Genomic DNA, 16289 nt, shown 5'->3' on the forward strand with positions numbered 1-16289 from the left:
TATTTGAACACAGGACTTATAATGTTTTGGAAATCTGCTAGCTCTATTTTGTGAAAAAAAAAAAGTTTAATGTTCCTTTAAAAGAACACTAAATGTGTGTTCAAAACACCCAGCCTAGCTGGACAGATCACAGGCTAAAGCATAGAAAGCATCACTTGATTAAGTCTGTGTCAGCTCTTTGAATGAGTTTTTTATAATTATAGGATAACAAAACCTTGAAAGTCTGTCAGTTTTTCACTACACAGTCCTATGCTAAACAACAGCAAAGATGAGGTATTTTCTTCTTTCCTATCTCTCAAAATTGAGAAATTCCCTCGCTTAACTGTTTCTTTGCCATTCCCAAGGCAAAATCAACATTCCTTTCCTCTCTGCAGCCTTTGGTTGTTCATGTGACCTCTCACCCAGGAAAGGAAAACAACAGAAAAAATATTCAGTAGTTAGTTCCAAAATATCCCAGATCTGTTAAATATTGCAAAGGAATAGCACTGCTAGAAGCAGGTGGCTACTGGCACAACCAGGTTGTAGCCCATGGCTAGCACTGGATAAACAAAATGACAAAAAAAGACAGAATCTTCGAGATCACATTCAGAAAGGAGAGCTGGACAATCTGTTCCTCTGGGTTCTTATACAGTAGATAGGTTGCATGGCACAGTACCAGAAGCAGGCACCATTTCATAGCAGTCACAATTCATTGTGGCCACTCCCCAAATGGTCCCCACTTCTGGGTCAGCACCAAGTGGTGCAGCCAATTGGCTGCTTTCCAAAGAATTACTGAAAAAATGATAGAGCCATGATGAGGGTTGGGGAGGAGGGTTGGGACTCAATGGGGTAGGACCCAGCAAGGAAGGAGGGGGAGTAAGATAGTGGGGGCATAGCAGCAACATTGTGGTTGGTCATAACGGCAGGGTGACGCAGAGATGTAACTTCAGACAGGGCTGTAAGTCCCTTCATTCAGTGCCATCACAATTCCTAACAATCACCGAACAAATGGCGTAAGTCAAGAACTATCTGTATTTCTATTAAGAGGAAGATATTGCAAAATCTTGTTTCTTAGAAGTATTGCCCATCAAACACTGGTTGAAATGAATATACTTTTGTCAGTTTTATTTTGATATCTTGGCTTAATTTAATTCAGACTTTAGTAAAGGCTATTGAAATTATTTTTTATGTAGCTTCGTTTAACTAATAGGAATTCTAACGTTATGCTTCTAATTTCCAATTTTTCTGACTAACAAGAACTTGCTAGAAGATTGTAATCTCATATTGACTCAAATAAGTTACTTGATGTGACAGTCGAGATGTGCACATTTAGATATACTGTACTGTTATTACTGAATATTTTTCTTTGAACAATAGTTGTTCTAGTTGTATGGCTGTACAGGTAGTCTTCAACTTACCATTTTCTGCTTGACTATTAGAAGTTACAAGGTGCTCATGATCATTTTTCATAATTATGTTGTGGTTAGCAGCAGCAGGTGTGGAGGGCTGAGGAGAGCAAGGACTCAGATGAGGGGCCAGGACCATTAGGGAGTGGACTGCTGACTTGAGAGATTGTGGGGGCTGGCAGCGATGAGGAGGTTCTCGAGGAGCCTGTGCCAAGTGCACATGCATGCAGGGTTGCTCGCAGGAAAGAGCAGCTGCAGCAGCACAGGCGACTCAGGAGTAAGACTGCAAGGTAATGACTCCTTCTTCAAGAAGATAAAAGCCAGCGGTGAATCGGACATTCTTTTCAGGAAGCAAAGATGTTTTGAAACTCAGCCTCATGGACATTACAGTATCTTAAGTTGGTATTTGAAGACTCTTGTGTTGTGAAATATTTCTTACCTGTTATTCTTGGCAGACTCACAGAGTTTTGGCAAAGCTTGTGCTTATCAAAGTTAATTAGTTTGCAGCAGCCTTTTAACCGGGGATTCGTAAGAATCATTAAAAGGTTTTTGTTCCATTTGGTTTGTGCTTGTTTTATTGGAAAAGGGTTTGGGTCAGAACAACTTACAATCACTGCAGCATCCCCATTAATGTGATTAAAACATGGGCACTTGGCAACTGGCATTTATTTATGACAATTGCAGAGTCCCAAGGTCATGTAATTATCCTGCAAACTTCTGACAAGTAAAGTCAATGGAGAAGCCAGATTCATTTAACTATGGTGTAAGTATCTTAACAATTGCAGTGATTCACTTAATAACTGTAGCAAGAAAGGTTGTAAAATGGAGCAAACTCACTAAACAACTGTCTTGCTTAGAAACAGAAATATTAGGCTCAGTTCTGGTCATAAGTGCAGGACTACTTGTACTGTGATAAAGATATAACTGAGATACAGGACCATAAATGAACAAACCTACAATAGGGATCAACTAAGATTATCTATAACCAAATCATTTGATTTGTTAACAAATACATAGAACACGTAATTGCAGTTTCATTTTACTTTCTATAGTTATCCAAATAACTAAAACAGAGAAAGTATTTTGTGCTCTGCTTCTTCTGCAATAGAAATAAAGCACAGAAATCGAACTAATGTTAATAGGTCCCAAGAATTACATAAAGTATATTTTTATGTTATCACAATAACTGTTCACTAAAAACAGAACTCATTTATAACTGTAATAAAAATGATATATACTAACTGGTGCTTTTCCCCGTATCTTTAGAAATATAGACTAAATACTTAACTAATAATGCACTTTAATTTAATCATTTAATGTTTAAACGATGATTGAATTTTAATTCATTTTTAAAAGTTAAACCATAGAACTATTTATAAGTTGAACATTTTCTTAGAATACATAGCTAAATGATCAGAATACAAATGTAACATAATGTCTTTCTTTTCAAGAATTATGGATTTTTCCCCCTTCAATTTTTCATCTGCCTTTGTATTCAAGAAAGAAATCTTAAAAGAAATATGTGCTAATTCTATAGCTCATTAAAACAATTCCCAGAATAAATCTACATATACCAAGAGTGCATTTTCATAATCAATAAATTCTTTAATATAGTCATTGCACAGTTAGACAGGAATAAAAGAAGATAAAGTACTACACAGAAATTAAAATAAAGCTGGAGTACAATATGCATGAAGTATTAAATACTGGGAAATTTAAAAAATGATTAGATTAGATTACTAGAAAACAGAATACTAGATTACTAACATGGTAAAATGCTGAAATATCACCCTCCACATCCCTATTATCCTTATCCCCTTCTTCCTAGCTTTCCCTCTCTTCTGTTCCATTTCCGGATTATGTGGCAGATTACCAAATAGAATTTTGTCTCTGGCCATATAAAGTTGGGGTCATGAGCTTTAAATAAGTTTCCATTGCAATTTCCAGATTTAATTTATATCTATGAATTATGAAGCCAAAATTGGAGCTTATCAGTCTAAGTTTTATTCATCTTTGCAAATAACAAGACTGCCTACCTTGTTTATAAAATTTATAGGCCATCCATCTTACCTCAAGGTAACTCTTAAGCAGACTTCCAGTTTGGAAACCTGGATATTAATATAGGGGCCAAGATGGAAGAAGAACAAATCTTTCTAAAACCATTCTGCTCAAATTTCCTACATATCCCAGATGGATGAACTCCTTCCACTTTCCTACTAACATAGGAGATCAGGTAAAAGTATATAGAATAGCAGATACCATTTTTCAAATGGGAGGATTGTTGAACTTTGCTGAAGTTAGTAAATGAATCAAGCCCTGCTCTATAGCTAACTATTTTAGTTTGCAATCATGTACTTGTATACTATTGAAAAAACCTAGAAATATCCACGTTGATGTTTAGTTACATTAGCACTGTATTATTCAGAGTATTTTATACTTAACGCTGTCCTTAATTATCTATGAACTGAAATCAGCTAACAAGGAATATTCTACTTGAGAACACTGAATCAATCAGTGGCTCTATAATAAATGCTCCAAGTTGTAAAATTTGCATCAAATTCAACATTTCTGCCATATTTGCATTAACTACCTTAAATAAGTAGCAGTTCTACATCTGCTTTATATTTCAGGATGAAAAACATATTTCTTACCCTGTTTCATGGAGGCTTGAAGTTCATGATAGCAGTAATCTTTCAATCAGCTTTCTACTATTTACAAATTACAGCAAGTTGCAAATGCCAGTCACTATAACCCAAAAGTAGTCATAGATGTACATTTCCCCAAATAAATGCCCCTAGAAAATCTCCCTTAAGTGACAACACTTAAAATAATCAGATTCAGCCTGCTGAAGATCTGCACTAAGGACAATTCAGCATCGTTAGAGAGCAGCAGATTGAGAATGGCAAGCAGCAAAGTGAAAAGATTCTAGATATGGAAGGCATTGTGGAAATTCTTTGCATTACTCACCTACTTCTGACACTGAAATTACTGACATATCAATGATGATTAGTTCTTAAGCAGATTAAGGGGGGGGGTTGATGTGCCATAAAATGTGCTAAATTTTATTAATGCTGCTATTGCAAAATTCAACTGGGCAAGATTAATTTCCAAAACTTAGAATTTAGTAGAAATAAATATTCAGAGTTCTCACTGTTGTATCTCCTGCCTTGACTCCCTTTTATTGTCAGGGAGCTCTAATAAAATCCATTAAGATTAGTCCCTTCTTGCATTCAAGTCTTCTGAAAAAATATCACATTAAATTTGGCTAAATAAAAAGTAAAGTCATATTCTGTTATTCTCATCTTCAGGCACTGAAAGCATATTGCACCCTGAACTAGGCTGCCAAGACTACTACTAGGCACTATTTCTATAAATACTGATTGCTCTGAAACCTCCCTCTGCATGTCTTTTCCTCTGTTGTTCCTTATATACCTTCTTGGCAGCTATCTAATCTGCTCAATTAGAAAATTATATCTGAAGGATCCTCAATCCTGTCATTCAGTAATTTACTCTCTTGACATCGGCCTATTTCCCTTCATCTCTTGTTAGTAGAAAGGCATTGTTTTCCAATGGAATGTATGAGTCAATAAAGATTGAAACAGTAATCCTTGCTGAGATTCCTGAGTCCCATTCAGACAATCCCAACATGCATCCTGATGAGTGTATGTATAGAAAGATTCCATTTTTTCCCTTTAGGTGAAACATTAAATGTGCTGCAAACAAACTGAACACAGCTTTCACACAACCCCAGCAGCATTTGTTTGTTGTGACTTGAATGAGCTTTTCAAATATCTTAGCCTACAGAGAATATATTTTGACTCAATTCATGAAATGGTTTTAAAACAGCATGACTTTTTTCCCTCCCAACCTCCCAAGTTCAAGCTCTCAAGACTTGGAAGTGAAGACAAATACTACTGTTATGTGGCCTTGAGGATGTCTAAACAGCACAGATCATATAAGACTGATTCATAGTATTCTAAATGATCTCCAAAACTTCATGTCTGCATGTCCAGGATTTAACAGAGATGAATCAATTTTTGGGTTCTGAAAAGGTTCTGGCAACAAATTAGAGTTAAGATCAATTAAACTGTAATTTAAAGTGAATCCTTTTTAGCAAAGTTAATGAATTATGATAATTGTAGAACTGAATTATAACGTACTGAAGGAATACACCATTTTTAAAATCAAAATACAGTAATTTCAAAATGGTTTGTTTACAATATAAAATTAACATATACTAAATGTTAATATTAACATATACTAAAAATCTAGATACAGTATTTAGATGAATTTAAAAAGCACATTATAATATATTTTAAGTACAAACCCCACACATATAAACAGTGGAATTAGTGAATTACAAAGTACACAATGAGACACTTTTGTTTCTATGTACATTCATATGCTTTTAAAAAGTTCTAAGAATATATTCATAAAGACCTATCTGTACAATCTGACTGCACTAAATTAACTAAAACAAAATGTATCTTGTTAACATATAAACAGAATATAACAAAAAAATCACTTAAACATGCTATTCTATCTGGATAGATAGAATCAACCTAAACTTTTCTATGCTTATATATTGTGGAATTAAAACAGTCACTACCAGGACAACTAAAATAAAAAAATTCATTTTAATAAGGGGCCTTCATATATGACTTGTGATACAATTATTTAACTATACCCTTGACATAGCACAACATTATAGTTCTATCGTGTGTGTGTGTGTGTGTGTGTGTGTGTAAATGTATATATATATTTGTTTTCTTAAGTTATATATATTTTCATAGATTTTCACGGGTACAGGTATGTAGGTCTAGGTGTGTTCGGGTCTTTTCCTGTGTAAGATTAAGAGTATCTTGGCGACGTTTCGGCGAGGTCCCACTCGCCATCCTCAGGCTAGTGCTTTCAGCTTCTGCTTGCACTGGCACGAGGCGAAAGCACCAGCCTGAGGACGGCGAGTGGGACCTCGCCGAAGCGTTGCCAAGATACTCTTAATCTTACATAGGAAAAGACCCGAACACACCTAGACCTACATGTATGTGTGTGTATGTGTGTGTGTGTGTATGTGTATGTATATGTACACACACACACACATACATACATACATACATACATACATATACACATATACATATATATATATTTTCTGAGGTTTTCGCAGTTATTTGTATGTGGAACTTTGTTTATTCGGGTTTTCTCCCACATAAAATTCGAAGTATCTAGGCGACGTTTCGATGAAGTCTCATTCATTATCTTCAGGCTTGTGTCTTCAGCTTTGTGCTTTTCAGAATAATGTGAGCTTGCAGCTGCTTCTTCCTTTTAACTGCTAGTGGGGGTATGACTTGATTGGGTGGGGGCTTGGCTGTGTTCTGATTGGCTGGAGGTATGTTCTGTTCAGGGCTTGGTTGTGCTCATGTTAGTCTTAGTTGCCGAGGGATTTGAGCTGGTGAGCTGTAATCCTGTTGTTTGGCTTTGTGTTCGTGGTCGTGCCACATCTTCATGGTGGGCGTCCGTTTGCTTCATGTACGGGTCGGAGGGGTTTGAAGTGGGTAGTGATGTAGCTGCGGTACGGCTTCTGGTCCATGGTCATGTCTCATCATCTGTGTGGGTGTGAGTCTGCTTTCTATGTGGAAGTGTGGTGGTAGCATCTTGTGTGGCCCTTGTGGGTGTGGGTCTGGTGTCCTTTATGTTAGGTACTCATTTGTTAATGAGGGTTTCAGATGGCTGGTAGGCGGGAGGTATCATCTCGTTTATTCATGCTGTGTGGGTGTTTTTCGATCTCTATGGCTTCTCTGATTATTCTGTTGTTGAAGTGTTCGGTTTTGGCAATAGTTCTGGTATTTTTAAAGTCAATCTCATGTCCTGTGGCTTTGAGGTGTTACCAGGGAAGAGGTTGGTTCTTCTTTTTTGATTGAGTTCTTGTGTTCTTCAATGCGTGCACTTATTCTTCTGTTGGTTTGTCCGATGTATGTGGTGGGGCAGGCGGTGCAAGGGATTTCGTATACTCCTTGGTTTTCTAACTTGATTTTGTCTTTACGGTTTCTTAGGATGGTGGATACTTTTCTGTTTGTGCAGAATGCTGCTTAATGTTGTGTTTTTGGAGGATTGTGCTGATTCTGTGTGTAGTGCCTTTTATATATGGGAGGAGAAATTTGCCATTCTCTTGTTCTCTGTCTTGGATTTTGGTTGGGGTTTCTTTTTGGATTAGGTGGGTAATCGTCTTTCTTTGGAATCCATTGGCTTTTAGTACGTTAGTGAGAGTGTGTAGCTCGGTTTTTAGGTGTTGTTCATCAGCTATGCTACTACACACTCTCACTAACATACTGACAGCCAATGGACCACAGCTCACCAGCTCAAATCCCCCAGCAACTAAGACTAACATGAGCACAACCAAGCCCCCACCTGAACAGAACACACCCCCAGCCAATCAGAACACAGCCAAACCCCCAACCAATCAGAACACAGCCAAACCCCCACCCAATCAAGTCACACACCCCTAGCAGTTAAAAGGAAGAAGCAGCTGCAAGCTCACATTATTCTGAGAAGTTGAAGACACAAGCCTGAAGATGATGAATGAGACTTCATCGAAACGTCGCCTAGATACTTCCAATTTTACGTGGGAGAAAACCCGAATAACCAAAGATCCATATATATATATATATATATATATATATATATATATATATATATATATATATATATACCCAGTTTCACAATTCATTGATTAAACATATTATTCTTTTACATGTGATATTGTCTGAGGCAAAATACTACTTTAATGTTGGAGGAAGAGAAACAAGCCATGCTTTAAACATTATTGTACCTTCAGATGAGGAAGGCCAATTTATTAAAGCTATTTAGAATTTAACAAATTTTCAGAGTCTCTATTCCTAATGTTTAACATTAAAATTTTCACTTCTAAATTCCCCAGGAATTCCTTAATATGTTAATAAAATCTTCATCATCCAGAATGCCAATACTTAATCCTTCATAATAATCCTCAAATTCACCAAAAGAAACTTCACTGGGATTGCTGCAGGCATCCTCCAGTGTTTCGAGAAATGAAGATTTAATTTCTTCCTGTGTGGCATTACCTGTTAAAATATTTACTATTAAAGTTGTTACTGAGTATGTCAAAGTTGCAGTAAACTATTAAAAAATAAAAATTAAACCTGTGTTCCAGACTATGTTAAAAATTTCCTAAGAAAAGCAAGTAAAGACAGAAAATTCAAGGGATATCTTAGTAAAAGTGACTTGTGTAGGAGTCCAGGAGGCAAATGACAAAATGTGCATCACCATGGCACAATGCAAATTGTTGTTACTTAGATACTAGCATACAACAGCAGTATATAAATACAAAATAGAGGGATTGCTTTGTTTTATAATGTCACTGCACAGATGCTTACAATAATTATGTCTCATACATTAAGCCTACACCCCAAACTTTGCAATATCTTTCTCCAAATATAGTAGACTACAATATACTCCAAATGAAGGCCCTGGGCATGCTCAGGTTGTAAAGATTTCCGAAGATGCTGAAAGAAAATAGCATCATTATGTTGGCAGCTAATTGAAAAATGAATCTGGTCTTGGGTATTCCTTTGATCAACATAGGAATGTTGTCTTATGCTATCAGCATAACTGCATTCAGCAGGCAAATATTTGAGACTGCATATGAATTAAATACCTCATACTGAATCATCTTGAGCTTTTAAAAAAAATATTCTTGTTTCTTTCCATTCCATTTTTAAAAGGTATGTTTATAATATTTTTGAATGATCAAGCAGGTGCTGAAAAAGCAGGTGCTTGCAAATTATTTAGTAACGTTAAGGCTGATGTAATGGAAACATGATATACGCATAATGAATAGTCCTTATCTGCAGAAAAAAATAAGTAATGTCAGTCTGTCTGGAAAGCCATATAGCTAAATAAATTGCCATTAGAATACAGTTCCATGGTAAGGATCTTAAAATCAAATAATTTTAGAAGCTCAGATGTAAATTTGCCCTAAAAGATTGAAGATATATAAACTAAGATAAGGATTACCCAAAGCAGATACAATAAATTAAAGTCTTTCTTAAACTGAATGACTATAATGGCTATAATCTCTCTGCACCTAAGAAATGGTAGCAATACAAACCAATAATTACTTCATTAGTAATTAGACTGTGCCATATTGGATCATCATTTCAGAGATATTTCCTTACCTAAACAGAAAAACAGAATGACCACGGACAGGCAAGAAAGCAGTGAGACTGGCAGTGATTTCCCGCTGACTTCCCCTTGACTTTCCTAGTGAGAAGCTGGTGGGGAGCATCAGAAATTGATCTTCCTTCTTTCTTCCCTTCCCTCCTACCCTTTCTTTCTACTTTCTCCCCTCCTCCTTTCTTCCACCCCTTCCTATTATTGCCCCTTCCTTCCTTCCTTCCTTCCTTCCTTCCTTCCTTCCTTCCTTCCTTCCTTCCTTCCTTCCTTCCTTCCTTCCTTCCTTCCTTCCCTCCCAGTCTTACTTCCCTGCCTTTCCTCCTTCCGTTCCCCTTTCCTTCACTCCATGCCATTCTGCCCTCCTTTCCTCCCATCCCTCTCCCTTTCTCCTTCCCTTGAATTTCTGATAGCTTTCCATTCATTTTGCTTGTGGGAAGCTTGCATAGGAAAAGTAAGATGGGAAACCAGCAAAAGTTGCCAGATCAAGAGCAGCAGTCAAGTAAGATGCTAATGCCAGGTGTGGGAGGAAGAGAGGGGATGCATCAGGGTTCAGGTTAGGAATGAGAGGTGAGTGTGTGAGAGGTGCCATCTAGGTTTGGAAGGATATGTGGGTGTGTGCCATGGATGTTGAATGGGTTGGGGAGGGTGAACAGGTGAATGGGAAGGATGCCCATGGGTATATAAGAGGTGAGGGTGGGATGGGTAGGATCTGCAGGAGAGTGGAATAGGTCAAGAAAGATGCAAGCAAATGGCTGCTGCTAGGTGGGGACTACAGCGAGGAACTGCAAAACTGGCTGGGAAACTGTCATGGAACACTGAAAATGAAGATCACATGACCACAGTAACAGCCAGTAGCACTGGAGCAACCACAAATTTCATTCCCTTGGGAGTCATGGGTCCCAGATTTAGACCTGTAAATTAGCTGATTTGAGGTACCTAGATTCAAAAATGTTTGCCCTTCTAATGCACTGTTTCACCTAGTTATGACAACAAGAGTTTTAGTAGTATATAGATACCTGCTACAACCTGAGGATGTTTTCTAGCACAGTAACATTTCTTTATATCTACCATAGGGACCCTGCCAATTTTATTGTAATCCAGCTTCATATAAGCCTAGAAATAATCAGAAAAAAATGTGAGCATCAAATATATGAAAAAAAAAATGTTTATACAAATCTGGTATTTTTATATAAAAATAAACAAAGTAATATTAACAAAATTAAATCAACATGCTACATGTAGAATCTATATTTGTAGAATAACTGACCTTACCTAAATGTTTGGAAAAAGAGAGAAATTAAAGAAGAAATTGGTACACCTAACTGAAATCAACATTAGTGCAAGTAAGCTTTTAAATTTTCCTCAGGACAGTAAATTTTATTCAATCAATATTATAACAATATATTTTCTACTTATAAATCTGAAAGATTTTTTTTCTCAATACTACCAATTCCTTAACACATTTCCACTGTTGCATAAACAGTAAAGAATTTTCTCACTGACTCACTTATTTTCACACTAACGATTTTCTTCAGAGGACAAAGAAAGATTTTTTCTCACAGTAAACCAAATCTTGACATTCTCTCACCCAAAATCAGTGAAACATTATACAGATTAAGAGTATTCAACTTTTTAATATATGAATTATAGTCTTAAAATACTTACTTTCCTAACAAATGCTTTTCTGTATTCATTCATTTCTCCAAGAATAGCACGTATAAATTCAGTGTAATCAAGTTCACCATTATTGTCCTCATGTAGAACTAACCATAAAGATTCAAATTCCTAAATTTTAAATACAAAGTCAAATTGTTGTACAAAGTGCTGCATGTATAACGAACAACGTAAGTACTGTGACATAAACATTAGCAAAACCCAAATTAATGTTTCAGAGTGGTCATCTAAAAATTGGGCATTTCTTTAAAAAACCTGATATTAAATATTAAAATACCAACATTAATATTTGGTGTTTCAGGTGTCACCAAAGCAGCAGATCAAACAATCCATCAGGTTGTAGAAGGGAAGAGAAAGACTAACTAGCTTCATTCACTTTCTTCATATTCACTATATCAGCAACAATCAGGTAAGTAAATAGTAATTTATCTCCAGGTTATGTTACAGCTCTCTCCTATTGGCTAGAACAGTGAAGATGAACCTATAGCATGCATGTCAAAAGTGATACATCACTATGTTTTGGATGACATGCCAGCATTCACCAACCAATAACTATTCTCGAAATGTATCCTGTTCTTGTGCAATTTTTGGAGGCTACAGTGTGGAAAAATGGGGTGTGCTGCATTCAGCCTTTAGACCCACCAAAAGTTGCATGAGAGGGCTGTGGATCCTCTGGAGCCTCTAAAAATCATGCAAGAATGGGGCATGGTTTCACATGGTTTTCGGAGATACAGAACAGCATTCTTTGAAGCTACTTCAAGAATGAAGGCCTCATAAATCCCAGAGTAGCTGCAGGTAGGCCACGGGGGCCTATCAAAGAAAGAGAATATGGCCTAAAAGTAAGCAGCAGGCTGGTCCTGCCTGAGGGGCAATTGTACTGTTCCCCAAGATCAAGAGTTATTTTTCATGAATGTCTAAGTAACTAAATGCTTTTAGTATTATATTTCTTATTTATATATGCATGCATTCATATTGTCTAACCTGCTAATTAAACTTATGTGGGGTAACATCAGATTGAAATACATAAGAAATAAAAATAATGACTGTAAAAAGCACAATGCAAAATAGCCCAAAATTATGAAAGCCTTATACTTTGGCCCTGGAGGGCATTATCAAGATTTTCTGCCTGACTTGGTGGTCCATAGACCATCCTGCAATAATATTATGTTTTTTCCTCATATGAAAAGTCTAACTGGAGTCTCTTAAATTCCCAAATCTGAAAAATTATACATGTTCTTCAATACAACGCCATCTCATCCTTCCACTTTATCTGGCCTATTCCTTTTCGGTAAATTGTATCATTCAATCTTTGCAAATTGTTCATGAATTACATCCCACCATGTTGAAGTAATGCCTATTAAATTATATCTACTCGCTTATATAAGGATTTCAACATACCTCTTCAGTCACTTCTAAATGAAATGCTTTTAATGCTTGCCTGTAGTCTGCTTTTGTAATAATTCTATTTTGCTTCTTGTCCAGTTCACGGAAATATTTTCCTAGTCCTGAAACAATACGAACTCCTCTTTTACTTAATTTTGTTCTCAAATTATCTAGAGAAGAAATTTAAAATGGTGGATTAAAATTATGCTTTTTTCTCTTAAGTATAGTAATTGTTTTTAAATATGTAAAAGTGTGACCTAATCTGCCCCAATATTGTCTTTTAATGATATAGTATGATAAATTGAAGGATTATTTTCTAATCCTGCTATATTAGGAAATTACTGGAAATTTTCAGAATTTATCCTAGAATTTATCCTTTATATGTTCTACATATAAAGAATTATCCCATTCTGAGAGAACATTGCTAATATCAAAGAAAATTCTCACTATTTTTTCTATATAAAAAAATTATATTATCTACAATCAAAAGCCTATTCTGAAAGTATACTGAAATATAATTACCATAGAATAAAATGCAACGTAGGTTCCATGAAAATATTTTTAAAGAACTCATAGATAAGAATTTATAGCAAACAGAATATACAAACCTTGAACATTCCTCAAAGTTTTCTTCCGATCATCTTCTTCCTTGATAGGATTTTCCTCATTTTCCATATTATAGGTCCTAAAATATACGCATTTGCTGAGCAGTCATAAATACAGAAGGTTATTTTCTTAAATATGTATATTCTACATATAAATTAGGAAAAACAGATTTTCTGGTTGTAAAATATTTTATATGGATTTATATTATCTAAAAACTTTGAAATAAAGTTATTCTAAAGTTTTAAAATTAGCCTCCCAAATGTAGCAAGACATGAAAGTATTTTATGCAGGAATATACGTAGGCAGTAAAGCATTGCAGGATGGCTTCATAGATGCAACAAAGAGATCTGTATTTACTCTTGAGAGGTTGGACAGTTTTTGAAATACAGGGGTTATTTGTTACCCAGTACATGTGATTATTAAATCTCACTCAGCTTGAGCAAAGGATAGCCCAAATTGATAGTTTTATAATAGAGTACAGACCCTTCTTTTGAACTTTGAAGCTACATTTTAACCAGATTACAGGTGAAACAGTCCAGTAGATAAATAATTTCACCTAATCTAAAGAGATAAATTCCAGTTATGAGTTATAAATTCTAGTTTTGAGTATATGTATTGGAAAAAAGCAAGTTCAGAAATATTCTGTTTCTTGAGGAATTAAAAGAAACAAAGTTTTAATTTGTTCAAGGTGAATCTTGAGAATTAAATCAATAATCTCATTTGGGTATATTTTCTAGTCAGGAATAATAGAAGATATGAGAGAGGAAGGGGATTTTGTGTTAATAGATTTGAGTTGTTACTGTGTGATAGTATCAAAGCTATACTATACTTTGCATTATAATTAGGCTTCAAATCACAGCCAGGTCCAGGTCCTTGATTTGTGCATTTTAGTGTTTCATTGTTGGTTTATTTTGGCATGCACTTTTGACTTAGCCAGGACGAGTGCTAGGTAGTAACAACAGCTCCTCACCAGTACCAAAACAATCTGGAACTGCTATTGATTTTCCACACTGCATCACAGGGCTATTAATATGGAAATACTCTAGGAAATTAAAGTGGCAACTAAACACAGTCACATAGGATTCCAGACCAGAAAAAAATTGCATTGTCGGACATTATCTAAAAACATTTAATGAATCTATTAAATCTGGAAAGGCAAAAAAACCTGTGCAATCAAGTAGTGCTAGAAATAACCATAATGAACAAGGGTCTTCAAACTTGGCAACTTTAAGACTTGTGGACTTCAACTGCCAGGATTCCTGAGCTAACATGACTGAAGGAGGAATTCTGGGAGTTGAAGTCCACAAATCTTAAAGCTGTCCAGTTTGAAGACCCCTGTATTAGAAGATATTGAATATATATTATTTTCCTCCATTTTACCACTTTTCACTTTAGTAGCCACAATCTGAACAAACTATTTCTGAACTTTCTTTTAATAAAAGACCCACAGATACTTGCAATCATCCATTCAAGATGTATCATGCCAGGCTTAGCTGAGATCACAACCATCTTCTTTATCTTTACTTCCGAGAAATCCATAAGATGCCAAAGATGTTTCTTTGAAAGTCTGATTGTTACATTAGCAAAACTCCTCGCCAACACCTATTTTATATAAATCTTTAATATTCCTGCTCCTACTGGTACTTACTGACCCAGTCCACAAACTGCCTAATTATGGATTATTGAACAAGCCACCATAGGATAGGTACATATGATATGCAAATATACTAAGCCAAAAAATGACTTATACCTTACAATTTACTACTCATAATCTCTAAATTCATTAAACATACCAAGGCAAAGCCAAATAAACTACATTGTATATCAAAGTGATATATTATCTCAGTCTCTATATCTTATAATCTACTATTTTTGAAGATTATAGCATATTGTCTACCATGATATTGTCATATATCTCAAACTGTCTATTGTGGACCTCACCCCATTCTTAAGAGGTCCTTAAAGGGGGCGTACATAAGTGCACCAGCATGCCTACTGTCCCTGTCTTACTGTCTCCATTTATCTGAATTTACTTCCTTTATTCATGTTTATGTTCATACCTATACTTGTTACCTTGTACATGTTTGACAAATAAAAATAAATAAATATTATTCTTATTACCCCAAATATTTCGTATTGATTTATTTCTAATCTCTTACATTTATTAGACTATCATTAAAGTTCTAGAAACAGCAACAAGAATAAGAGAGAAGCATGAAATAACCATTACAGTAAGAAACTGGCAAGTCTTTTCCTCTATTTACAGATTTTCCTTTATAAACAATAATGTAACTGCCAATCAATTTTCACTTTTGAAATAAAACTATTAAACTAGTCTTAACTAATCAAATTTTCTTCATATGTATTAAGAACTGGTTTGGAATTCTTGGACCTATAGTTTCAATATTTCTGAGGGAGCTACCTTACATATAGTTCTGCAATTCTTTTTTTGTTTTAATTATATAAAACTGCAATTTGAGGGAAAAATTAGCTTTGACCTGAAATGAAAAAAAGTAAGATGCCATTTTGAATTGTATTGTACCACTCTTCAAAAAATTCAAAATTGCATTTTTTAGAAAGAGTAATTAATGTTAGATGTACTTATGCATTTTTGTGTGTGTTCTGGAGCAGTTTCTATCTTCTACAAATAGTCATATATTAACATTCTGTTATGTGTACCTCTAATCAGGTATTAATATTTATGCTGGAGAAATACAAACAAACCCTCAAGCCAATAGGTATATAAAATATTTTTGATCAACAAAGCGGATTCATGAACAGATAGTCTAATTCCACTTACTTTAGAAAAGTTTTCGCCATTTCATCAATATTTGTGACACGGATTGTAAACAATGGTTTCTGCTTAACACTTTCAGGAAGGCCAGGATGCTGGAGGCTCAAAAAAGTTAGGTCTGCCCCCTGTGATCAATAATATAAGAATGATTTAAAAGTAGTCAATTTTTAGTCTACTCTACAAAATATCAGTACAGTATTAAAGAGGTGAATTATTTCAAATATGTCTAACTTTGA

The 16289-nt window shown here is 35.3% G+C and overlaps 1 protein-coding gene across 8 annotated transcripts in view; it reads right to left on the reverse strand.

Annotated features, from left to right (window-relative positions):
• Window positions 1-2974: 2974 nt before the first annotated feature.
• CAPS2 (calcyphosine 2) overlaps window positions 2975-16289 on the reverse strand; it is a 37108-nt gene continuing 23793 nt past the window's right edge. For 6 of the 8 annotated variants that reach the window (XM_087934467.1, XM_087934463.1, XM_087934466.1 and 3 more), the window contains 6 exons: window positions 16060-16178; window positions 13262-13338; window positions 12669-12823; window positions 11262-11381; window positions 10613-10709; window positions 8149-8485 (listed from right to left, as the gene is read on the reverse strand). In XM_087934467.1, the coding sequence (XP_087790593.1) occupies window positions 8310-8485; window positions 10613-10709; window positions 11262-11381; window positions 12669-12823; window positions 13262-13338; window positions 16060-16178 (744 nt within the window). In that variant the 3' untranslated portion in view covers window positions 8149-8309. Of the gene's footprint in view, window positions 5441-8148; window positions 8486-10612; window positions 10710-11261; window positions 11382-12668; window positions 12824-13261; window positions 13339-16059; window positions 16179-16289 lie in introns of those variants that run through there. The other 2 variants (XM_087934468.1, XM_087934465.1) reach the window with 2 other exon arrangements.

The sequence above is a fragment of the Pseudonaja textilis genome, chromosome 5, assembly GCF_049901715.1.
Source record: "Pseudonaja textilis isolate UNSWEBS1 chromosome 5, rPseTex1.2, whole genome shotgun sequence".
In the NCBI taxonomy this organism is placed as follows: domain Eukaryota; kingdom Metazoa; phylum Chordata; class Lepidosauria; order Squamata; family Elapidae; genus Pseudonaja; species Pseudonaja textilis.